Source organism: Gigantopelta aegis, chromosome 1, assembly GCF_016097555.1.
Source record: "Gigantopelta aegis isolate Gae_Host chromosome 1, Gae_host_genome, whole genome shotgun sequence".
Taxonomy (NCBI): Eukaryota; Metazoa; Mollusca; class Gastropoda; order Neomphalida; family Peltospiridae; genus Gigantopelta; species Gigantopelta aegis.
Window position 1 is genome coordinate 26335642 of NC_054699.1, and position 27548 is coordinate 26363189.

The following is a 27548-nucleotide window of genomic DNA, read 5'->3' on the forward strand; positions in this document are numbered from 1 at the left end:
AAATAATTTTCAAGAAATTATTTATTTGTTCATTCGTCTTCACACGAGTCGCCAATTTCAGCCATTTACAAACTTCGAACTTGCTCTGAGACCGCCGGCCTCGGTGGCGTCGTGGTTAGGCCATCGGTCTACAGGCTGGTAGGTACTGGGTTCGGATCCCAGTCGAGGCATGGGATTTTTAATCCAGATACTGACTCCAAACCTTGAGTGAGTGCTCCGCAAGGCTCAATGGGTAGGTGTAAACTACTTGCACCGACCAGTGATCCATAACTGGTTCAACAAAGGCCATGGTTTGTGCTATCCTGCCTGTGGGAAGCGCAAATAAATGATCCCTTGCTGCTAATCGAAAAGAGTAGCCTATGTAGTGGCGACAGCGGGTTTCCTCTCAACATCTGTGTGGTCCTTAACCATATGTCTGACGTCATATAACCGTAAATAAAATGTGTTGAGTGCGTCGTTAAATAAAACATTTCTTTCTTTGGTCTGAGACCTTTTGTTTGGTGCAGTGGAACTTTTGTTTCTCCAGGTGAGTATAAATATATACTCCAAGACGGAAAGCGGACGAAAATCTGTGATAACACAATATGGCAAAACTATGATAACTCGTGAGTTTGTTTGCATTTCCACCCAATCCATGTAGAGCATCAGACTTGCCGCATACATGGACAACAATTACAATTACAGAACATAGCTTGTCAAACAACAATCTGGCAACAAAGCGTCCCATTGAACTCCACAGACACACCAAGCCTGACTAAATCCAGGTGATGCTAAGACAACCGAAACCGCTCACGGAATCGGTCGTCGGACTTTGAAACGCCGGGCTATGCGAAGCGAAATCTGCGACACAATGCAATTGAGTCCATCTACTTCCGGATGATTCCCCAATATCAACAGTTTGTTTACTCTGCCACGACGACAGTCAACACGACGTTCCACGGCGTGCCGGGAACGCCAGGTTCAACGTCGCCGTCATCGTCATTAGTGGAGACGCACTCTACCATATGTACTCTCTCTGGCGGCGGCGGCGGTTGGGGTGGCGGTGGGGGTGGCGGGGTGGCGGGGTGGCGGAGGGATGGGGACGTAATCACTTCTTTTCTGCACTCTCCATATGGGATCAAAGTTTGTTTTGTTTAAAGTTTCACTAGCTTTACTTGGTCGAATTGATTTATTAATCATCGGCTAGTGGATGTCAAACATTTGGTATTTTTGACATTATATATTCTTAAAGAGGAAACCCGCTACATTTTTCCATTGGTAGCAAGGGATCTTTTATACGCACCATTCTACAGGAGTATACCACGGCCTTTGATATACCAGTCGTGGTGCACTGGAGGGAACGAGAAATAGCCCAATGGGCCCACCGACGGGGTTCGATCCCAAACCGACCGCGCACTAAGCAAGCACTTTACCACTGGGCTACATCCCGCCCTTTGTTTAACCACACCACTAGAGCACATTGATTAATTGATCATCGGCTATTGAATGTCAAACATTTAGTAATTCTGACTCGTAGTCATCAGAGGAAACACGCTACATTTGTCCTAATGCAGCATGGGATCTTTTATATGCACCTTCCCACAGACATGAAAGCACATACCACAGCCCTTTGACCAGTTGTAGTGCACTCGTTGGGACGAGAAAACAAATCAGTTGAATGGATCCATCGGGGTGGTTCGATCCTGCGACGCAAGCACCTCAAACGAGTACTCAATTGACTGGGCTAAATCCCGGCCACGATTGGACTACATCCCGTCCTCAAATAATAGTTAAGTCCTGGGGCCTAATTCACTAAGGTCTCTTAGGCTCTGTTAGACAACAAAGCATGCTCTTTGCAAGTCTTTTAGCATTGCACTGTGAGAGTTTAGTGAATTAGGACCACAATGGCTAAGACTGTTCACATTATTATGAACTGAATAGTAAGAACATATAGTACAAAATAAACCTTACAACTGATATACAGTTTTAAAATACATAATAATATCATATACAGGTAGGTCTACCCAAACTTCACTCGAACCCCCCCCTCTCGAACCCCCCCCCCCCCCCCCCCCCCCCCCCCCCCCCCCCAACCAAATCAATGTGATTCTCTGTGAACCTTTACCCCAGTTTAAACAAAATGGCGGCGATGAGATAACGAGACCAGGTAAACAACGTTTAAACATTGTTTGGATTTCTACACCGCGATAAGCACACGATGGCCAGATTATGAATGATAACACAACTATGAAACGCTGCGTGTAGTAATAATGACAACTGCTGTGATAGTTAATGTCCGAGCACGCCCAGTACATGTGTTGGATACGGCACGCCATTGTGGCCAGTGTAGAATGGAAAAGAACGATTCTTTCCTTCTTTCTTTTTTAAAATTATTATTTCTTTCGTTTCCTCTCTGTATCTCTATCACGATCTCTTTCTCTCTCTTTCTTCGTTCTCTGTCACTCCCATTATATATATATATATATTATATATATATATATATATATATATATATATATATATATATATATATATATATATATATGACGTATATAATAAACTGAATTTCTTTTATATGCACATTCCTACAGAAAAGGATAGCATATTATATCAGAAATATCAAAAATCGGAAGGTCAAATATTTAAATGTCCCGAATAACAGTAGTGCGTTTAAAACTGACATGTCTACCACAATTGAGATATGCGACAGAAACGTCTGTACTGAGTTCGCAGCCCGGTACCGACTCTCACCCAGAGCGAGTTTTAACGACTCGGTGGGTAGGTGTAAGACCACTACACCCTCTTCTCTTTCAATAACCACTAACAACTAACCCACTGTCCTCGACAGACAGCCCAGATAGCTTAGGTGTGTGTCCAGGACAGCGTGTTTGAACCTTAATTGGATATAAGCACGAAAATGGGTTGAAATGAAATAAAGTGAAATCTTTGTTTACAAAAGATCCCATGCTGCTAACAGAACAACAACAGGTTACCTGTGAAGACTACGTGTTACATTTATGTTGGATATCCAGTAACCGATGATTACTAAATTAATGTGCTCTAGTGGTAGAAGTTAAAAGTTTGTTTTGTTTAACGAGACCACTACAGCGCAGGGGGCGGGACGTAGCCAAGTGGTAATGCGTTCGCTTGATGCGCGGTCGGTCTAGGATCGATCCCCGTCGGTGGACCCATTGGGCTATTCCTCGTTCCAGTCAGTGCTCCACGACTGGTGTGACAAAGGCCGTGGTATGTACTATCCTGTCTGTGGGATGGTGCATATAAAAGATCCCTTGCTGCTAATCGAAAAGAGTAGCCCATGAAGTGGCGACAGCGGGTTTCCTCTCTCAATACCTGTGTGGTTCTCAACCGTATGTCTGACGCCATATAACCGTAAATAAAATGTGTTGAGTGCGTCGTAAAATAAATAATTCCCTTCCTTTCACTAGAGGGCACAGATTTGTTAATCATCAGCTATTGAATGTCAAATATTTTTTAAGTTTGACATGTAGTCTTAGAGAGGAAACCCTTAGTGGCATGGAATCTTTTATATGCACCATCCCACAGACAGGATAGCACATAACACAGCCTTTGATATACCAGTCGTGGTGCACTAGCTGGAACGAGAAATAGCCCAGTGGGCCCACCGACGGGCATCGATCCCAGACCGACCGCGCATCATGCGAACACTTTACCACTGGGCTACGACCCGCTAACATAGCTGTGAAAAACTTTCCTCAATACATCTATTGTGTATATGTCGGTTGAAAAGTCATTTTAACCACATACGTTAGTTTTGCCGTCAATGGGATTTGATTTGGTGGAGTGCACCCGATAATGATTTTAATCAATGGATCTGTTTTTAATCACAAACTTATCATATACTGCCTTGAGCGACGAGCTATGAAGCATGACACTTCCACAAGAATACATTTGAAACATAAAGCCAAAACTAGCGCTTATTGTTCAAACTGTTTACCAGCAGGCCTAACGATGATGGATGGACAGGCATTAATTAGCTTTCATAGCTTTCATTCTGTTAGCTTTTCCAAAGGCGGACCCGGGGGGGGGGGGGGGGGGGGGGGGGGGGGGGGTGGGGGGGGGGGGGGGGGGGGGGGGGGGGGGGGGGGGGGGATCACGTCCTCCTAACTGTAATCAAGTGTGTCTTTTTCTGGCTTAAAAAAATAATAATTCCATTTCAACTTTATTTTCGTGCGTATATCCAATTAAGACTCAAGGACGCTGTCCTGGGCACACACCTCAGCAATCTGGTCTGAACAGAACAGTGGGTTAGTTGTTAGTGATTAGTGAGAGAAAAAAGAGGGTGTAGAGGTCTTACCTATTGAGTCGTTAAAACTCTCTATTAGTGGGAGCCGGTATTCGAATCTTGTACCTACCAGCCTTATGTCCGATGGCTTAACCACGACACCACCGAGGTCGGTTAAAAAATATATATCATTGGTTGTCATTTTCACAAGTTTCTCCACGTGCCCGTAGTCCCTTGGTCACCCCCCCCCCCCCCCCCCCCCCCCATTGTTTTCCCTGGATCCGCCCCTGTTTTGATATCCTGAATCTAATTGGTGTGTCTGGCCGGCCATACAAACCGGCAAATGAGATGTTGATGCGGACAACGAACAAAAAAAAGTGCTGGTCAAAAGGTGAAAGTCATCTAAAACCAGCCAATGAAAAAACTGGAGCGAGATACTATAGTATTAAATGTTAGGAATATGAGTACCAGAACGATTTTTTTCTTTTCTTCTGACAGGTAGGCAATAAATACGTTCAGGTAGAGAAGAAGAAGAAGAAAAAAGCAATCTGTCATTTGCTGTCTGATGCGAGGTTGGAAGTCGGGTAGCTGAGAGACTCGCTAAAGCTCGATTAAGATTAATTGCCGTAGCGGTTGCGCTCGGTGGTTGGCTACAATTTCCCTTGTTTTTCCTGACAGCCAACGAGTTAGGTGAGATTTATCTGTCTATCAACCAGTTCACTATCTGACATCTGCTGACACCCTCTAAGGTGTCAAGCACGCCTGTCTTGGTCATGCGCTCCGAGCATCTACAACAGTTAAAAGGTTAAAGTTTGTTTAACGGCACAACTAGAGCACATTGATTTATTAATAACTGTCTATTGCAAAGTTTGTTTCGTTTAATGACACCACAACAGCACATTGATAAATTATTCATCGGCTATTGGATATCAAACATTTGATAATTCTGACTCGTAGTCATCAGAGGAAACCCGCTACATTTTTCCTAATGTAGCAGGGGATCTTTTATAAGCACTTTCCCGCAGACAGGAAAGCACATACCACGCTCGTTTGGCCAGTTGCGGTGCACTGGTTGGAACGAGATAATCCCAATCACTTAAATGGATCCACCGATGTGGTTCGATCCTGCGACGCAAGCACCTCAAGCAAGCACTGTTGAATACTGACATATATAAATTTTTCCAGCATTTATTTTTAGCAGCAATGAATCTTTTATATGCACTTTCCCACAGACAGGATAACACACACCACGACCTTTGAAATGCCACTTGTGGGGCATTGGCTGTGACGGGGAAATCCTCAATCAGATAATGAGTCCGTTTAGGTGATTCGATCCTTCCACCAATGCATCCCAGACGAAATGCTCTACATACGGGTGTAGATCCTGACCCGGAAATGCAGACCACATGCGTCAATCAACAGCAGGTCGCATGGATCCTACTTGCTCCACGCAGCCAATTCCAAATACGTCTGTCATACTCATGTCCGCTCATGGATCCCAAGTCTGATATATATTGCCAGGAAACGAGTCTAGGGCGGAAGGGCCAAACAGCCAATCGCGGGCTTCGTTTGTGATATGGTTAGGTAGACGTGGTCCGCCATTACAAATCGGCAAGTGGATAGTTAACACACACAGCATATTATCTATGTGAAACTCAATGTCGTCATATGGTCTACTGACTTTCCCATGTCTCTGGCTTTAATGTTCCATAAAGCACTTTTAGCGCTAAGATCACTTTGTAAACAGGGCCCTGGTGAGTGCGTCTCTCTCTCTCTCTCTCTCTCTCTCTCTCTCTCTCTCTCTCTCTCTCTCTCTCTCTCTCTCTCTCTCTCTCTCTCTCTCTCTCTCTCTCTCTCTCTCTCTCTGTGTGTGTGTGTGTGTGTGTGTGTCTGTGTATGTGTGTGTGTGTAGGGGTGGGGGATCGGGGTCAACACACCCCTGGTCCTAGCGAATTTTCTTTCTTTAAAAAAAAATATTTCTTCAGAAGCATAACTCAAAATGACCCATAAAACTTCGCTTACCGCAGTCTATACCCCCACGCCATTAATAAACAGGCTTTGATAAACGGTTTCAGTTCACTTTTCATAATCAGATAGATGAATGATCTGTAGAGAGTATGGCCGAACAATGAGAAATGTCTCCAAATATACATCGATCTTTCACACGCACGTTTAACCACACGGCCACACAGTCAATCTCGCCTCTGTTATGCAAAAAACAAACAACCCCACCTCGATAGTAGATTGTAATCGGGTACACAGGGCAGAAATAGATTATGATCGAATCGATATGATCTGTAGATTTCTTACAATGGAGCTAATAGCTGTCTCGGTGATCCAGGAAGTAGTATTCAGGGTAACAAGAAACTCCAAGGATCGATTATTGAATAGAATAAACGTCGTCTTTTTATCCGGAAAAGAGAGTCAACGCACAAAAGATATCGAAAGGAATGACAGTTTCATGTGAGCTGCTATTCGCGGCAAACTAAAATCAAAACTAAGCATTAACTCCCTTTTTCTCTTTGGATGAACCGTTCCAAAATGCGCCAAAATTACTTCAAGATATTTGCGCATTTTTAAAAATGTTTTTGACTTCAAAATTCCATAGCACCAAAACTAACCCCACCCGCTACCGACCCCGGTCGGGCTGTTGGTGCTCCCTTGCACTTGTCAGCGCGGGCGGTCCCCTTCTCCCACCCACCCGATCCCTTTTCCTGTCCTGGAAGGAGAAGCCGGCCAAGGCCGACACCTGCGCCCACGACAGACGTGCGCTACAACAGCTTGTTATCAATGTGCACATTAAATCCTTTGACCTGGGCTGACTATAACAATTTCGAATAGATATAGAGGTAATTTTCATGTTTTTTTGTCAAATATGATTTATATCTCATCGAGTGAAGTTTGCAATCATATCTCACGAGTCGCGCTTGCGCAAAGAGTTTGATATGATTGCAAACTTCACGAGATGAGATTTAAATCATATTTGACAAAAAACATTAAATTTTCTATTTATTATATAACTTATGGCAATTTACCTTTATTTTTTAAAATGGCAGCAGCAAAATAGTTCCGGCTTTCTTACAGTGAAGATAACACTTTTTACAGTGACAATAACACATTTTAGAGTGATATAGTGACTGATAACACTTTTATTTCACTTATATTTTAAGATATTTCACTAAATGTTATACAATAATGCAAACTACCAACGATGAATTGAGCCTTTTGATTGGCGATTACGATGTTATTGTAAGACGAAACGATTTCTTAACATCCATGTTACTATGATATTATGTTCAACGTAATATATCAACAGGATATTAATTTGATTGGTTATGACGTCACAGATTATTTATATTTTTTAAACATTTCGGTGTGTCAGGAGTTAAAAATAACAGTTTACGTTACTTCCTCATATGACGTTGTTTGAATATCCTGGTAACATGTAGTAATTAATGAAGAATTACAAAAACGAACTGTTTTTCAGCTGCGAGTTCTCGGCTGAGTTTTATTCATGTTTATTAAGTAATATTGCGCGTACAGTTTTGGAACAGTTGACCGGTGAAAATCTATTTCTGTGCAAAATGGAGTTAAGTAGTAAAAAAAAAAAAAACCTGACTGGTAACTTTTCAATTTTGGAAATAAATAAATACATCAAAATAAATGAAGATTAAAAAATATTTTTTAATAGCAGACGCGCGCGCGTCACAGTGTCTGTACGTCCGTGTAAGTACTAAGTATCTATCTATCTATCTATCTATCTATCTATATATATATATATATATATATATATATATATATATATATATATGTGTGTGTGTATGTGTGTGAGAGAGAGAGAGAGAGAGAGAGAGAGAGAGAGAGAGAGAGAGAGAGAGAGGTGTGTGTGTGTGTGTGTGTGTGTGTGTGTGAGAGAGTGTGTGTGTGTGTGTGTCAGTGTATGGTTGTTGTTTTGCTGTTTGTAAACTAAACCCAGCACCAGTTCATGTATTGGCAAATCGACTTCTATAATGAGTTTGCCCAGCTGGAGGCGTGATATCTTATCCCGTTAGAAACAACAAGGACGTCTGCGGGCATGCACACAGTCATTCCAACCACTAATTGGCCGCTGTTGTTGAAAATAACAATGCCAAGGTTTGGTCATTTTAATTAAGACTTGTTTCAAACGAAGGTCAAAGGAAACAGAAAAACAAAGAAAAAAGATGATACGCCGTGAAGAAAAACGAAATGGGAGACCGGTCTCGGTGGTGTCGTGGTTAAGTCATCGGACATTAGGCCGGTAGGTACACGGTTTGCAGCCCGGGGTGCATGCATCGCAAGATCGAACCACCTCGGTGGATCCATTGGACTGACTTTTATATTTACACACTTTTACACTATTATAAAGCAAATATAAAGCAAAATATCTGAACAGTTGGGGGGGGGGGGGGGGGCACTCCCCACCCCCCACCCCCGCTTCCGCGGATTTCCTCTGATGTCTATGTGTGTCAGAATTACCAAACGTTTGCCATCCAATAGCCGATGATTAATAAAATCAATGTGCTCCAGAGGTGTCGTTAAACAAAAAACACGTTTTGCCTACCCATATTATAATGTTATCTTGCTACTTCCGTTATTTGTATGTTTTGATATGAACATTTATTAACACTCGAACATCCGCCCTCTCACCAGCCTGTATTTTTTAAATTATCATATGCCCAACGAATCGATAGAGCAGAGCAGGGGCAGGGCAGGGGAAGGGAGGGCAGGGGAAGGAAGGGCAGGTCGAGACGAAGCAGCATAATGTTTATGTATATTGTAAAATAGCATATCACCCATTAGCTATCAAAGATATACGCGACATGTAGGTTACGTTGCAATCAGTAACAAAAGCTCTTTGATGTGCACCACGTAGTGATTACCACCCAAGGACATGACGTCAAATACCACGAGTTTTGATATAAAAGTATAAAAGGGGGAACAGGTCAAATAGTTAACTGTGGCCCTAGTTCGCATGACCTGTTGTCAACTTATAATACACGCCAAGCGTCCCCATTATTAGCCCGTTACATTGACTGTGTTCTGAGAGAGATGGAATAAAAACTGGATCTACTTGTATGTGTCAAACATAGTTCTATAGATTCGACAAGCGCATTCCAGATTCAAACACAGACTACTCTCTCTTTCCTTGTCGGCTTAACTAAGTGTAAGGTACTTAGAACGTTTTATTCTTAAGACCTTTGAAAACGAAACAGAAATAAAGAAAGAAATGTTTTATTTAACGTCGCAGTCAACACATTTTATTTACGCTTATATTATGGCGTCGGACATATGGTTAAGGACCACACAGATATTGAAAGAGGAAACCCGCTGTCGTCACTTCATGGGCTGTTTTCGATTTGCAGCAAGGGATCTTTTATATGCACCATCCAACAGACAGGACAAAACATATCGCGGCCTTTGATATACCAGTCGTGGTGCACTGGCTGGAATAAGAAATAGCTCCATGGGCCCACCGACGGGGATCGATCATAAACCAACCGCGCATAAAGCGAACGCTTTACGACTTGGCTACATCCCGCCCCTCTGTTCTGAGAGAGATGAAATAAAAACTGGATCTACTTGTATGTGTCAAACATAGTTCTATAGATTCGACAAGCGCATTCCAGATTCAAACACAGACGACTCTCTCTCTTTCTTCCTTGCCGGCTTAACTAAAGCGTAAGGTACTTAGAACATTTTATTCTTAAGTCCTTTGAAAACCGATCACTGATTAGTTCCTCCCGTTTGATGGCAATCATTTTAACTTGAAGCCAGACGTAGCCCAGTGGTATTTTTAAGCGCTCGCTTGATGCGCTGTCGGTTTCGGATCGATCCCCGTCGGTGGGCCCATTAAACTAGTTCTCGTCCCAGCCAGTGCACAAACATGGTGTATCAAAGGCAATGGTATATGCTTTCCTGTCTGTGGGAAAGTGCATATTAAAGATTGCTTGCTGTAGTAGGAAACTGTAGCGGGTATCCTCTGATGACCACGTGTCAGAGTTACCATACGTTTGGCATCCAATGTGCTCAAGTGGTATCGTTAAACAAAACAAACGTTTTCATCTTAACTTTATTTTCGTGCTCCAGCGCTCACCGTCATGTGCGGTCGGTTTAGGATTGATCCCCGTCGGTGGGCCACTGAGCTATTCTCGTTCCAGCCAGTGCACCACGACTGGTATATTGAAGGCCGTGGGTATGTGCTATCATGCCTGTGACATGTTGCATATAAAACATTCCTTGCTACTAATGGCAAAATGTAGCTGGTTTCCTCTCTAAAATTACCAAATGTTTGACATACAATAGCTAATGACAAATAAATCCATGTGCAAACAAACTAAACTTTTTTTTATCAAATATTTACAAAGTAAACGAGCCGCGTCTCCGATTGGTAGTAACATGTCACATTGATTATTTGTGCAAATACTATTATCCATTGCCAATAAATAAATATACTTTAAGTCGTTACACAGTTGTTATGCAGTATCATACACCAGAGGTTGAAACCAGTGCAGGGTATCCCCCACAAATGGAACTGCGGGGTTTTTTTTTATAGAAGAAAACAAATGAGTGTTGCTGATAAAAACATTAATAAAATCTCCTAAATGTCATGAGACCCTCTTATTTCTTTGCAGGTAGATTAAATATGAGATTCTATGCTTTCTTTTAGTGTACATGGCCCCGTTTTACGAAGCGATCACAGCACCAAAATCACCTTACCTTAAGCTCTTAAGGTGATTTCAGCACTATTTGTTATTCAACTTATTTTGTGTGCTTATATCCAATTAAGGTTCAAACACGCTGTCCTGAGCACACAGCTCAACTATCTGGGCCGTCTGTCCAGGACAGTGGGTTAATTGTTAATTGTTAGTAGTTAGTGAGAGAGAGAGAGAGAGAGAGAGAGAGAGAGAGAGAGAGAGAGAGAGAGAGAGAGAGAGAGAGAGAGAGAGAGAGAGAGAGAGTAGGGTATAGTGACCTTAAACCTACAGTACTCCTTGAGTCGTTAAAATTCGCTCCGAGTGAGAACCGGCACCGGGCTGCGAACCCTGTACCCACCAGCCTAAATTTTGCGACAGTTGTAATTTTATTATATATTAATTTTCATTTTTTTACGATCCCCTCCAACCCCCCCCCCCCCCCCCCCCCCCCCCCCCCCCCCCGCAAAGTTCCATTGGCATTCCGCCTCATGTCACTGGGGCCCCCCATAATGGATTTTGTGGATCCGCCACTGAATATTATGTTTTTATTATCGGCAACAGGATTTAATTTGGTACAATGAAACCTGAATTATCATCCCGGCATTGTTCAGAGCGGTGACCTAACACGATGAGTCTGACCGTATGTACAGGAATAATGTCTTGACTCACCGTTCGCCCCGAGGCGGTGTGTGCATGACGGATGTGTTTTCGTCACTTACATCTTTCCGTGCAGGGGCTGTTTCAATTTCTCGCGCTAAAGATCGTCATAGAATATACAAACGAATTTATTCTCTCCAGCAACAACAACAAAAAAATCTCCAAGGTGACAGGAGAATTTAATGTATGAGGTCAGCAAACTTGTTTGTGCCACGTCATCGACTGGCACGGGTTTCGGTCCAGTTACTGTGTTAATTAAGTACTACAAAATGATTAATGAATGAATTCATGAATAAGTTTTCCCCCGATACCTCACCTCCAGTGGAAAATAATGGTTTATACAATTTCTTTTTTTTTTTTTTTTACTTGATTTAGAAAAAATTACGTGTTTTAATGTCAGAGCCTAACCTTGCGTTTGTAACAGCCAAAACCTGTTTTGGGGCTGTTGTTTTTACGACGTCGTAGACGTTTTATATTCGCAATTATTTTATCATTATTATTTTAATAGTACATACTAATTTACACTAAAGTGTCTCCTGAATCCATAAGGAATGGCTTATGTACTTTTATATGTATTTTATTTTGTATATTTATGATGTACATACGGAAATGTTTTATTTAACGACGCACTCAACACATTTTATTTACGGTTATATAGCGTCGGGCATATGGTTAAGGACCACACAGATATTGAGAGAGGAAGCCCGCTGTCGCCACTTCATGGGCTACTCTTTTCGATTAGCAGCAAGGGATCTTTTATATGCACTATACCGCAGACAAGGTAGTACATACCACGGCCTTTGATATGCCAGTCGTGGTGCACTGGCTGCAACGAGAAACAGCCCAGTGGGCCCACCGACGGGGATCGTTCCCAGACCAACCGCGCATCGAACGAGCGCTTTACCACTGAGCTGGTAGGAAAGAATGGTTTAATTATTGCATGAATAAACGAACGAACGAAATAAATGAATGAATGAATGAATGAATGGTTGTTGTATATAGACGCATGCTAAACACCAAATGACAGTAGTTTAAAATACAATGAAGTGTCTTTATACAAACAGTCATGGCCTAATTTGTTCCACGCAATAAGTACACAGGTTTGTCCTTAAAATGAAGAATAAAGCAAGCAAGCAACAAACTGCAAGCAAGCAAGCAAGCAAGCACACACACACACGCGCAAGAACGCACGCGCACGTACGCACGCACGCACGCGCACGCACGCACGCACGCGCACGCGAAGCAAATGCCCCAACTTTTAACCTAGTCGTTATGCACGATTATTCAACGTGACGTCATAGGCACGGGCGTTCCAGGTTGTAACACTCATGAAGCAGGCAATAAAGCGTAACGCGCACGAGTGTTCGGTTCGATCGACTGGTACTTAACATACATCTAGACACTCCAACCAGGACGCGAACGCCCGTGATCTTGAGTTCAAAGCCGGTAAAAGTTAAAAGTTTGTTTTCTTTAACGACACCACTAGAGCACATTAATTTATTAATAATCGGCTATTGAATGTCAAACATTTGGTAATTTTGACATATAGTCTTAGACGGGGAAACCCGCTAAATTTTTTCCCATTAGTTATAAGGGATCTTTCATATGCACCATCCACAGACAGGAAAGCACATACCACGGCCTTTGTTATACCAGTCATGGTACACTGGTTGGAACGAGAAATAGCCCAATGGGCCCAAACCGACGGGGATCGATCCCAGACCGACCGATTTACCACTTGGCTACGTCTCACATCCAGAGCCGGTAAATACAAATTGTCTGTTTGATGTCCCAAACGTTGAGATCTTCAGATGGACATATTAATTTAGAATACGAAATACCGCTAGCTGTCACGGCACGACGCCCCATGAATTCCATTAGTTATGGTGGAAACTGTCATCTAATACACATTAAATAACAAACGCCTGACGTCATACTGCGCTACAAACAGTTACTGTTGGCGATAGTTTAATAACCCACAGCGGGTGAAACTGTGGACGATTTTTGTGGACAACATATTGCTGAGTAAGGCTGCTATAATATATACCGACTTCTCTCTCGCCTACTAACAACTAACCATAATCTGGAATTTATTTTGGATATGAACACGTAAATAAAAAACAAATAAAAAAAATGTTTTATTTAACGACGCACTCAACACATTTTATTTACGGTTATATGGCGTCAGACATATGGTTAAGGACCACACGAACATGTAAATAAATTTAAAATGTAATTTAATTATGACAAAAAAATTATAATAAATAATATAAAAATAATATAAAAAACTAACGTATAGTCATCATTACAGGGCTGTTGGAACTGTGGATAGTACCAAGCTTTAAAATGTCGGGGGGGGGGGGGGGGGGGGGGGGTGGGGGGGGGGGGGGGGGGGGTCAGGATTAAAACGACAAATAGTTCACCTGCCTTGCAATAATAAAAAATAATAACCAGGTAGCCTACAAGAAAGGAGTCATTCCATGGTAATCATTTAAGCCAGGACGAGACATTCTGACCCTTATGATCTCCTTCACTAAACTTCCTTTCTGAATGGAACCATGCCATTGTATTGCATTCCATACATTCGACTTTTGTTTCCCCTTCATGTCTCATAGCGCTATATTGTATCCGGCGACACGCATACGGCAAAATGTAGTAAGATATTGTTTTTTGGGTTTTTTTTAATCTTGAAAGAGCTTTTCCTTGCACGGGTACTCGCTAGACTCGGCCCGTGCCCGAGTACTCGTGGAGTACCCATGGAGTACTCGTGGAATACCCACGGAGTACTCGCGGAGCACTCACGGATACCATACTGCAGAACTGGTTGTCACCACACCACTGCGATCGATTGCATCTTAAGCGATTGCACTACCATTGAACTATACCATGCTCAAAGAGGAAGGGGGGGGGGGGGGTAAGAAATTAAATTATACATTCGTAAGCGTAGATATAATGTTCTACAAGATTCATTTGCCCGCAAGCCGTACATGAATCAGAGGTATATTTAATGATTTAGTATCACATAAATATTTTACCATTACCATAAATGTATTAAAGTTTGCCTCCGGGCCAGCTGTTAACCACGTGTTTTCAATGTTCTCGTCTTTATCTTCCACGTAGACATCTCTATAAAAAGACTCGAATCCATCCAGGAAATATGTTAGGGGGGGGGGGGGGGGGGGGGGGGGACTGGCCTCGGCAGCGCAGTGCTTAAGCTATCGGACTACAGGCTGGTAGGTACAGGGTTCGCAGCCCGGTACCGGCTCCAACCCAGAGCGAGTTGTTAAGGGCTCAATGGGTAGGTGTAAGGCCACTACACCTTCTTCTCTCTCACTAACCACTAACCAACTGACAACTAACCCACTGCCCTGGATAGACATACCAGATAGCTGAAGTGTGTGCTCAGGACAGCGTGCTTGAACCTTAATTGGATATAGGCACGAAAATAAGTTGAAATGAAATGTTAGGGAGAGAGCCAAAGACCAATTCACTGAAGGGCACTTCAATAAAAATTATAAATAAATCGTTTTTTTAAAAGGGGGACACTTTAATTTCTATTAGTGGGAACAAGTCCCCCTTATCCCATCCCTTGGCACAGCTATATGTATAGTAAGACGTCCGGCAAGTTAATATTGTAAAGTTTGTTTTGTTTAACGACACCACTAGAGCACGGATTTATTAATCATCGGCTATTGGATGTCAAGCATATCGTCATTTTGACCCCCCTTCCTAAAAAAGAAACGAAAAAAGGTTTGCTTAAATAAAAGACTTGTTTCACTTTTGAAAGTATTTTAATCTGAAACCAGACACAAGCTTTAGTTGATTCATCATTACATTTTTTAACGGCCTCGGTGGCGTCGTGGTTAGGCCATCGGCCAACAGACTGGTAGGTACAGGGTTCGGATCCCAGTCGAGGCATGGGATTTTTAATCCAGATACCGACTCCAAACCCCGAGTGAGTGCTCCGCAAGGCTCAATGGGTAGGTGTAAACCACTTGCACCGACCAGTGATCCATAACTGGTTCAACAAAGGCCATGGTTTGTGCTATCCTGCCTGTGGAAAGCGCAAATAAAAGATCCCTTGCTGCTAATCGGAAAGAGTAGCCCATGAAGTGCGACAGCGGGTTTCCTCTCAAAATCTGTGTGGTCCTTAATCATATGTCTGACGCCATATAACCGTAAATAAAATGTGTTGAGTGTGTCGTTAAATAAAACATTTCTTTCATTACATTTTGTCAGTATAAGTGACAGGATATGTTCAATGAATCTTAAAGAATATGTTAAAGAATATGTTAAAGAATAAAGAATACGTTTAATATTTAAGTGATGGATAGACCATTCACAATTGTTTTCTTCCTGTCATTTGTTTTTATTACTGTCGTTTGTCGTTTTAGTAATCAAAGAGACAAGAGCAAATTTGGATAAATATTTAGTTATACATGCATTTGATGCGCGGTCGGTCTTGGGTAGATTCCCGTCGGTGGGCCCATTGGGCTATTTCTCGTTCCAACCAGTGCACCACGACTGGTGTATCAAAAACCGTGGCATGTGCTATCTTGTCTGTTAGATAGTGCATATAAAAGATCCCTTGCTTGTAATGGAACAATGTAGCTGGTTTCCTCTCTGAGACTATATGTCAAATTAAAAAAAAGTTTGACATCCAATAATTAATAAATCAATGTAGCTCTACTAGCAAGGGCTATTTTAAATGCACCATACCACAAACAGGCGTAACAAGGGCTGTGGTATGTACTATCGTGTCTGCATATAAAATAGACTGCATGCTAATCAAAAGGTAGCCCAGTGGGTTTCCTGTCCAATTGTCTGTGTCGTCCTTAATCACATGCCAGACGCCATATAACCGTTATTAAATGAGTTGAGTGCGTTGTTAAATAAAACATATTTGTCTTCAGAAATTATATTCGTTCCACCCAGTGCACCACGACTGGTATATCAAAGGCTGTGGTATGTGCTATCCTGTCTGTGGGATGGTGTATATAAACGATCCCTTGCTACTAATCGAAAAGAGTAGCCCATAAAGTGGCGACAGCGGGATTCCTCTCAATATCTGTGTGGTCCTTAACCATATGTCCGACGCCATATAACCGTAAATAAAATGTGTTGAGTGCGTCGTTAAACTAAACATTTCCTTTCCTTTCCTTTACTAAATTATAGCTTTAATTATGTTATTTTTTTCTTGTTTTGTTTTTAGCTTTGTTTTTCTGTTTGTGTTTGTTTTTGGTTTTTGGTTTTTTATTTGTTTGTTTTTTTGTTAAATGTTTATTTATTTGTTTGTTGTTGTTGTTCTTGTTTTACTAAAAGTGATGATGAGCCGAGATTAGAGAGTTAATGTTTATTGTCAGAAGTGTGGTTGGCCGTTGCTATTATTAGTTGAATTACTAAGCGAGTTTCTCGATGACAAAGCAGTGTGGTAAACATCCATTAAATACATGTGTAATCCCAAGTCGTCTGTCTTAAAGCTCGGGTTGACATCTGCTTCCGTGTTTACATGAAACACCCAGGCGAGAGACATCGACTCTACCATTCACCGGTGCTGACTACAAATTTATAGCCGCATTTAACCACTTCACTTCCTTTCGTCGCAAGGCCAAAAGGTAGCCTTTTCCCGCAGAAGAATGTTACAGAACATGCAGAAACATATATACTGCAATTATAAATTGCTAAAAATAAAGCCAAATAATTATTCTAAAGCTGGACCTTTCCCCTTCCCCTTTCTTATAAATTTCACATCCTATGTCTGTCCGTTTGCGGGTTTAGCTCTCTCCCTTCCTCCCTCCCTCCCTGCTTTTCTCTCTCTCTCTCTCTCTCTCTCTCTCTCTCTCTCTCTCTCTCTCTCTCTCTCTCTCTCTCTCTCTCTCTCTCTCTATGCATGCTTCATACACTACTAAACTAAGGCAAAAACGTTTAGCAATGTTCTAAATGTGCTGAAATAACATAAAAACTTGCGACTTTTAAAAGACACTGAATTTAACTGGTGCATCTTTTGTCGGTATAAGTAACAGGAGATTTTCAATACAAAATGAAATGTGTATAGATCTGTCGCGTCACTGAATGTAGCCGGGCCATGCACAATACAGTAGTATCAAATTGCTAAACGTTTTTGTCTTGGCATATATGTATACAGACATTGAAACATACGCACGCATGCTTACACACAAGATTAAACCATATACCAGACACAGCGGAGAAAGAACACACTGGGGGGGGGGGGGGGGGGGGGACGCAAAGCAAAGTTTCTAGGGAATTCGGAGGTATGCTTCCCTGTAAAAGTTTGAAAACTAGATGTCCTGAAATGCAATTTCCTGCATTTTACAAGCAAAATTCATCTCTGATTTTGGATTTACTGCCAATAATATTATGTTTAATTCAGCTCCCTCTGCTCCGCCGTGCCTGGGTACAACCCGTCATACTAGCTACTTTGCCGTGGTCCTAATTTGTCAAATACAGTACATACTGTATATGCACTGGTGTTAAGCGGCTAACTGGTCTAAGAAGCCACATTCGGTTAATCCTTCAGGTTGGAGCGTAACACAAATTTCTCTGAACCAGAATCCTTTAATAAAACGCCATTGATTTTTGCTGCTCGTTTTAATTCTCTTTTTCATTCGGTTTTTTTTCTTCTAATTGCAATTGTGCATTGTGTACGTAACAAAGGGCAAAAGCTTGCTCATAGATTGTTCAAATATTTAACTAATGAGGATATTGTGCAAACATTCAACCAATCAGGGAATGAGATAATTGTCCAGTCTTTTTTTTTTTTTTTTTTACAAAACCATGGTTGCGTAAAGTACATAGTTTGCCGTGCACATCATAGGACGGTTTGTTTGGTTCCTAACCTGCCATAGGCTAATGGGGCTGCATTCGGAAGATCAAAAGTTATCATTACTCACAAATGTCATGAAAATTACTTCAGTGATGACTTATCTGTTTTACTGTCGTTTTTATTTCATCGCCAATATCCATGTACTGGCGAAACTGCAACTGCAACTGTACACTCCCTGCTTATGACATGTCCGAAATGCAAACTACAAATACACCTGCAGTTTGAATAAACTTCTGTCTTGTCGCTATCAGCATATAGAATTAATTTGAGTAGCTGTATTAACGATAAACAAGATTGTTGTCATATTGTTAAAAAGTTTGTTTTGTTTAACGACACCACTAGAACACATTGATTTATGAATCATCGGCTATTGGATGTCAAACATTTGGTAATTTTGACGTATAAACTTAGAAAGGAAACCCGCTACATTTTTTATTTGTAGCAAGGGATTTTTTATATGCACCATCCTACAGACAGGATAGCACATATCGCATACCAGTTCTGATACACTGGCTGGAACGAGAAATAGCCCTATGGGCACACCGACAGGAATGGATCCCATAACGACCGCGCATCAAGCAAGAGCTTTACCACTGGGCTACGTCCCGCCCCTCATATTATTCATACAATAAAGTGTAACAAAGGCCATGGTATGTACTATGATGTCAGTGAGGTGATTCATATAAAATATCCTTTGCTGTTTGTCACGGGGATTCTATAATTCCCGTAACTGAATAAAACACGATTATCAAAATATCTCTCCTAACTGTATATCTATTAGATCTCTCTGTAACAGGCTGTTAAACCCTAGTATGGCTCGTCTCTAGGTATGATCAGAGATACGATCTTATATAAAGTATATATTATTATAGCACGTTTAGCTCACTAGAAACACAACAAAACACAATACACTTTGGAATCTGTATTAATCTACGCTGACAAATGTACAGCCGTAGTAGTTAATTAATAACAGCAATAATAACAACCCAGAACTGATCACTTAATTAGTTAATCTCTATGTGTCTAGTTACACAATATGCGAATCACTTCACCGTTACACCACACCCACACGCGTGATAATTGAGAAACGCTTCCAGGAGAAGTTAATTAATAAAGGAATTACAACACCATTCCTAACTGGTTAATTTTTAGTTAACCCTTACTACTCGTTTAGTAACGTGTGATAATTTAGGAACGCTTCCAGGGGAACTTAATTAATAAAGGAATTACAGCTCTATTCCTAACGGGTTAATTTTTAATTACCCCTAACTACTCATTCAGTAACGTGTGATAATTTAGGAACGCTTCCAGGGGAACTTAATTAATAAAGGAATTACAGCTCTATTCCTAACGGGTTAATTTTTAATTACCCCTAACTACTCATTCAGTAACGTGTGATAATTTAGGAACGCTTCCAGGGGAACTTAATTAATAAAGGAATTACAGCTCTATTCCTAACGGGTTAATTTTTAATTAACCCTAACTACTCATTCAGTAACCTTGTAACACATAATTAATACTTATCACAATAAAGACAATAACCTACAGTTTACCTAGGTCGTATAGGATAACTGGCTAAGCTTTATATTACCAAATACTCGTATAATGTTAGAACAAAAAGTCTACGATTTACTTCGTCAGATGACCGAAGACACTGTCTAAAGAATATTGGTATAATACAGTATTAAAATATTTAAAGTCACATCAATCACATCAAGGTTATACACAGAGCAGAAAATATATAATTACCAAAGTCCCGTCTGAACTAATATATTTCGTTCAGTGGATGACGTCCGTGATCCCCTGGAGCCTTCCTAATTCGTTCTCCTCGATATCTCTAAAACACTAGCTATTTATTATAAATCAGGATTTTGCCTGGGGGTACAAGGCGGTACCTCACGTATCATCTTATATTCTACCTCTACTAGAGTCGGTATATTTCTCTCTGATCGTCAGACTTATTGACGCCATCGTCGCCAAATCACGGTTTTTACTCGCAGAGGTATTACGTAACTACTCGCCACATGGCCTCCACAGCTGGACTAAGTGCATATTGGAATGCCCGATCGCGCGAAGTATTACGTAACAAGTTGCCCATCTGGCTTAAGTGCAATTAAACTGCACACGGCCCTCTAACACAATTAAAAATCGCCACAGGCGAAACAAATTAAAGAGCATGTTCCGTCACACTGTTAATCGAAAAGAGTGGCCCATGGAGAAGGCGCGTGCGGTTTCCTCTCTTAATTTTCTCTGTGGTCCTTAACCCGACGCCATATATCCCAAGTTAAACAATGGAACAGAGAAAATGCATTCGTGTTTTACGTGTCAACAGTGGCGTAGCGAGGGGAAGGGCCACGGGGTCCATGCCCCCCCCCCCCCCCCGGTCATAATCTAACCTTTTTTGTTTTGTTTTTACTGTATTAAAATTTATAAAATCATATATATACATGATGTGGTTTCCCCCCCCCCCCCCCCCCCATATGGGTCCTCGCCTCTATATAAAATCCTGGTTACACCAGAGCGTATCAAAAGACAAATTAAAATGGTGGGATTTTGGGGGGTGTTTTTGGGTGCAGGTGCGTGTGCGTGCGTGTGTGGGTATGCGTATGCATGTGTGCATGCGTGTGTTTCCGAAACAGCCAAAGAATATCAACGAACAGCAGGCTTCTGAGACTTGATAACCTGTTTATCGGTTACGCAGAAATAAATCGAGGTAACCCATTTAATGTTTGCGTAACCCATTATAGCCAAGTAAAAGGTGCTCCAAACTTGACCGCGAAAACAAAACCCAAATAGGCTACGCAAAATTAGATAAGCGCGAGCAACGCGCGAACAAAATGATCGTTCTCGCAATTTTCAGAGGGCTGAAACAGCACATGACAGGCACAAAAAGACAAAAACAAACAACAACTAAACACGAATGATCTGATCTATTGTTATATAAACAATAAACTCGAGATCGCCGCTGTAACGGTAACACCACCACGTACCAACTGTCCACGCGATAGGGCGTTCCCTGGATGAGTGTGACAGCATGAGAAGGATAGCTAACGGTAAAAATAACTCTGGCGATATCAGTGATACAGCAGCAATCATACTAATAGGACCGATTTACCTTCCCGGTCTATACCGGCTTTCTGCCACGTAAGTGTACACGCACGGGTATATTATCTAACAGTAATGCACTTAAGTCAACCGGTCTCGGACTGGCTGGAAGGTACTGGGTTCACATCCTGGCACTGGCTCTCATGAGTCAAGAGCTTCTATAATGTTTACAAAATCCACTAGCCATGGAATCAGTTAGGTTTTTTTCATTTACTAACCACGATTAAAAAATCACTAGCCCTACTTTACTCAATACGATTTTACTAATAGTAATAATTGGATATGTTACCGAAAGAGGGAGATAGAGATTAAAAACACTAAGGTTACGGGTGAGTGTCTGGACAGGATATTCAAATTTACAAAATATACCTAAATGCAGCATTTGACAACTTTGTTTTCACTAGCAGTCGGGCATGGTAATATTATTTATTTACTAGCCCAACATTGAATATCACTAGCCATGGGAGTGGGGCCAACATAATCTAAAGAATCCCTGCATGAGTGTAACCACTCAATGGGTAGGTGTAAGGCCAATACACTCACTAACAACTAACTAACCACTAATGTTCTGTCCTGGACAACCGGTCTCGATAGCGCAGTGGTTAATCCATCAGACTACAGACTGGTAGGTACAGGGTTCGCAGCCCGGTACCGGCTCCAACCCAGAGCGAGTTCTTAAGGGCTCAATGGGTAGGTGTAAGGCCATTACACCCTATTCTCTCTCACTAAACAACTAATAACTAACTCAGTCCTTGACAGACATCCCAGATAGCTGAGGTGTGTTCCCAGGACAGCGTGCTTGAACCTTAACTGGATATAAGCACGAAAATAAGTTCAAATGAAAATTTCCTGGACACACACTAACATTCGCTCTCTCATTCACTCGCACACAAGCTCGCTCGTTCTCAGACATAACAGCACATACCACGGTATTTCATATACCAGTCGTGAGAAATGCACCCATCAACACATTTTGGTGTTATTCACTATTTCCCACATATATATTATAATTATTTTGTACCAAATATCCCAGTTGGGGCGGGACGTAGCCCAGTGGTACAGCGCGGTCGGTGTGGGATCCATCCCCGTCGGTGGGCCCATTGAGCTATTTTTCGTTCCAGACAGTGCACCACGACTGGTATATCAAAGGCCGTGGTATATACTACACTGTCTGTGGGATGGCGCATATAAAAGATCCCTTGCTGCTAATCGAAGAGAGTAGCTCGTGAAGTTGGTGGCAGCGGGTTTCCTCTCTCAATATCTGTGTGGTCCGTAACCATATATCTGACGCCATATAACCCTCAATAAAATGTGTTGAGTGCGTCGTTAAATAAAACATTTCTACATTTCTAAATATCCCAGTCATAACGCCCTTATCCCCAACACCACCCCTATTTCACAAAATCCTGGATACGTCCCCGTTATTCTCGTTCCAGCCAGTGCACCACGGCTGGTATATCAAAGACCATGGCATGTGCTGTCTTGTCTGTGCGGTGGTGCATATAAAAGATCCCTTGCTACTAATGGGGAAAATGTAACGGGTTTCCTCTCTAATACTAGCCTATATGTAAAAATTACCAAATGTTTTGACATCCAATAGCCGACGATTAATAAATCAATGTGCTCTAGTGGTGTAGTTTTTCGTCCCCGTTATTATACACACACTTCAAAGCATGATTTAATACAATTACCATTTCGTTGAATTTTATTCTTCACGCCAAACCGGCCTCGGTGGCGTCGTGGTTAGGCCATCGGTCAACAGGCTGGTAGGTACTGGGTTCGGATCCCAGTCGAGGCATGGGATTTTTAATCCAGATACCGACTCCAAACCCTGAGTGAGTGCTCCGCAAGGCTCAGTGGGTAGGTGTAAACCACTTGTACCGACCAGTGATCCATAACTGGTTCAACAAAGGCCATGGTTTGTGCTATTCTGCCTGTGGGAAGCGCAAATAAAAGATCCCTTGCTGCTAATCGGAAAGAGTAGCCCATGAAGTGGCGACAGCGGGTTTCCTATCAAAATCTGTGTGGTCCTTAACCATATGTCTGACGCCATATAACCGTAAATAAAATGTGTTGAGTGGTGCGTCGTTAAATAAAACACTTCTTTCTTTCTTCACGCCAAATAGTGGGTCACAGTTTTAATGGCAATGTTATCATACATTTGTACTTTTACGGGCAGTAAACACGTTATAAAAATGAATGGCTGTTGTTGTTGGCCACTGAAGTGCGTAAATATTAAACTAAAACCATTTTGCCACGTACGTATACATTATATAGATGTTAAATAAAAATCCGTTACAGCTCTGTTTGTTTAATAGGGGTAAACAAGTGTGATAACATTTAGCCAAGTAAACTGTTGGGCAATATGCTGAGTCCTGTATGTTTTTAATGACTGTATTATTAATTGATATTTTTGAGTTGTGTATTATGACTATAAATTTCAGCAAAACAGTTTCACTGACCTGTATGTTGTATCTGAACTTAGATAAAAGTTAAGATTTGTTCTGTTTAACGACACCACTGGAGAACATTGACTTATTAGGCATCGGCTATTGGATGTCAAACGTATGGTAATTTTGACACGTAGTCTTAGAGAGGAAACCCGCTACATTTTGTGTTTCATTAGTAGCAAGGAATCTTTTATATGCACCATCCCACAGACAGGATAGCACATACTACGGCCTTTGATATACCAGTCGTGGTGTACTGGCTGTAATGAGAAATGGCCCAAATGGGCCCACCGACGTGGATCGATCCCAAACCCAAAGCGCATCAAGCGACCGCTTTACCACTGGGCTATGTTTCGCCCCCTGAACTTAGATAAATACCTACAGTTAAAAGTTAAATTATCTTAGTTACGTTTTAGCGAAACATTCGGTAGATCAGAAAGCAGGATTCGAAACATCCACTAGCCCCCGGTCCCGGCTAGTGCATTTTTGGTCTGGCCTAGCGGAAAATATCAAGTGTATTACTACAATACATAGGGCACTAGCCAAAGCTTCTGTAAGGGCTAGTGATTTCCCCATGACATTTATCGAACACTGCAGAAAGAACTGTTGAAGTTTGCTTCGTTTAACGAAACAACTAGAGCACATTGATTTATTAATCATCGGCTATTGGAATCCAATGGATGTAAGCTAGAAAAAACTTGATAAATGGGTCACGCAGATTTTCAGTTCTCGGGAGACTGCTATATGCTACACTACACATGACTTGTGAAGAAAACAACAATGATATCTTATCAGTAACTGTACGGTACTAACAATATTAAACAAAACGTTTAAAGTATCACAAGGCTCCTTAAAATGAACTCCTGCCATAAGGCAACCGACGTTTCTTTCTTTACGTTCGTCCAGGAGTCCTAACTCAGAGAAATTTCGTAAGTTTACTGTCTAGCGAAACAATGGAAAAAGACTTGTAAAGATGGTGCGATGTTTGCTAAACAGTTTAAGCGAGCTTTGTAAATTAGTCCCCTGACCCCGCGCTCATAAACGTTTAAATTGTAGACTGGAATCTTCTTTTTATTATTATTTTTTAAAAAGAAGCAAATGCTAGAAACACATTTGGGTTTGTCAAACATGATCACTTTAGCAGCAACCGGCAGTAATCTTTAAGATTTGACAGTTAAAAAAATATATATATATATATACGCGAGCAGTAGCTAGACATACATGTATTATACATTACTTGATAACTATGCTCAATGCCGAAGCAAATCGTATGCAGTTAAAAGACTGGGACGTTACTAAAGCCGGCGCCACACGGTACGAGTGTTTCGTACGAGAATAACCGATTGCACAGCAAACGATGACATCATAATGTTTGTCTATTGGCTATTCTCGTATGAGGCACTCGTATCCTGTGACCTCGCCTTAAGACTTTGAGCCTGGAATTTAAAATTTTAAAAGCACTGCACATGGTCTTAACTTCAATTTACTGTATATTACAAAATAAAATAAAAAAACCTGACAAACCTGCGTCTAGAAGCTGGTAATCTCGTCCTCGTGGGCACTCTGCACATCCGGAGTGGGCAGCTCGCACACGCTCACTTCATCCTCGTCCGGTTTCTCCCCCACACCCCCGGAACACATCCCTCCGTCCCTGGGGTCCTGGTCGTGAAATCCGGACTCGGCGCTCTCCTCGTCCGAGTCCGTGTGACTCAGACAGTATTGCACATCACAGTCCTGTCTGAGCTCGGCGATGTCGTTCCCTATCTCCACGTCAATAAGTAAAGAATCCGCCGTCCCGGTGGGGACAGAACTCTGTCCGTGAAGCGTTAGCGCCTCAATCATTTCACTGGCGCTCTCCAAGTTCTCGTTTTCGTCTATCTCCTCCTCGATATCATCGAAATCAGACTCCAAGAAATTCTCGTCGAAGGAGCAGTCCTCGAAGCTGTGCTCCTCGTCCTCGGAGATGGCTCCTAGTTTAGGAGCAGAGTTCGACTTGTTGGACGCCGGCTTGAAGTTGTTCGCCGTGCTCAGCATCACTTTCCTCATGGGCAGGACGGACCCGGTCCTCGGGAGCGAGTTCGTGCGTAGCAGGATGAACCTGGAGTTCTGTTTGCGTAACTTCTCCCTCTGGAACTCCTTCAGAGCGAAAGACAGCTTTTCCTGAAGTTGTAACACCATAGCTTTGGCCTTGGCCTCCGTTTTGCACAGAACCGCGTGGCATCTTAGTTCCATCTTCATCTTCTTGCCCTGGTGGCGGTACACCCAGACGAACACCCGCGGGTACTTCGGGTGCGCGATGCAGTACGAGACGCGGTGAGATCGGTACTCGGTGAGGCCCTGCTCCTTGGTGTGGGCCTGAAGGCCGGACCCGGTGATGACGAGCCTCATGTCGAGGCCGGGATGGGCGCTGCGCATGTAGTTGTTCCAGATAATCCCCACGGGTTTGTCGACGCAGCCGTCGCCTTTCATCATCGCTGTCTGAACATTTCCCAAATACCGGACCTTGTACGACGGGTCCTCTTCGCTAATCGGCAGTTTCTTCTTCCAACCGAAAAAACTCATGATTCACTGCTTGGTTTTAAATAAATTATAAACTTATACACAACTACACTAGAAATGAATCCAGCAACAGTAAGCACAACGTGAATTTTAAACAGCTCCGCTTTAACAACAGAAGAATCTCACTACGATTTTACCGCATATCTGTTTTTCTTCCCCGTTTTTTTCACCGTTCAACGATATCACAACAGAGCAGTCGACTAAAGACACATCTGACATTAGCGTTGTTACCTGTCCTGTCGGCGTCTTTTGATAGAGTTATAAAATAAAAACCAACGATCACCTACCTCTAACGAACGTTCGGTTATCGTTATGCGGATTCACAGAACGAGAGCAGATCCGGTAAACAGAGTCCACGACAGAAGTCGTTCAGCCATTACTGCAGACAACCGTACGACCTGGCGACATCTTGAGTTCTGTCATAAATACCTGACGGCTAAATATAGATCGACGACCGAGAATATGTGTTCACCTGTGGCACGTGATTGGGTCGACGCCTCTTATTGGCTGTCACTGCATCGCGGAAGCAAGTGGTTGTGATAATGGCGGGGAGAGAACACGCTACAGTACTCGCTAGTATACAACACAGGGAGAGATTTAATTTGCTCTAATTAATTTCACTAGTTAATTCGGTAGTATTAATGAAATAACGAGAGGTTTATTATAGCTGGCAAAACGAGAGCAGTGAAAAAATTGAACGTCTGTGGTAGTTACTGCTATTAGAAAAAAGGGTATTTTTGCTAATGTTTTTTTTTTTTTAAACATTTACGGGGGGTGGGGTGGGGGGGTGGGGAGGTGATGTAGGTGTAGGGGCTTCAAACATTAATTTTGTTTCGTATTTCATTTGACTTTAATGTATATCTGAAAAACGTATTTCATGTCTGTTGCTCTTTTGTTGTTGGGTTGTTTTGAGGGGTTTTATTTTATTTTTTGTATCTGATTTGAGTTTTTGTTTATTTTTTAGGGGGAGGGTA

The 27548-nt window shown here is 42.0% G+C and overlaps 1 protein-coding gene across 1 annotated transcript in view; it reads right to left on the reverse strand.

Moving 5' to 3' along the window:
- The window catches only part of LOC121372974 (protein FAM43A-like), a 52151-nt gene extending 25166 nt beyond the window's left edge, over positions 1 to 26985 (reverse strand). The window contains exon 1 of the mRNA XM_041499416.1: positions 25540 to 26985. Coding sequence (XP_041355350.1) covers positions 25546 to 26577 — 1032 coding nt within the window. The 5' untranslated portion in view covers positions 26578 to 26985 and the 3' untranslated portion in view covers positions 25540 to 25545. The remainder of the gene's footprint in view (positions 1 to 25539) is intronic.
- Between the last annotated feature and the right edge of the window lie 563 nt (positions 26986 to 27548).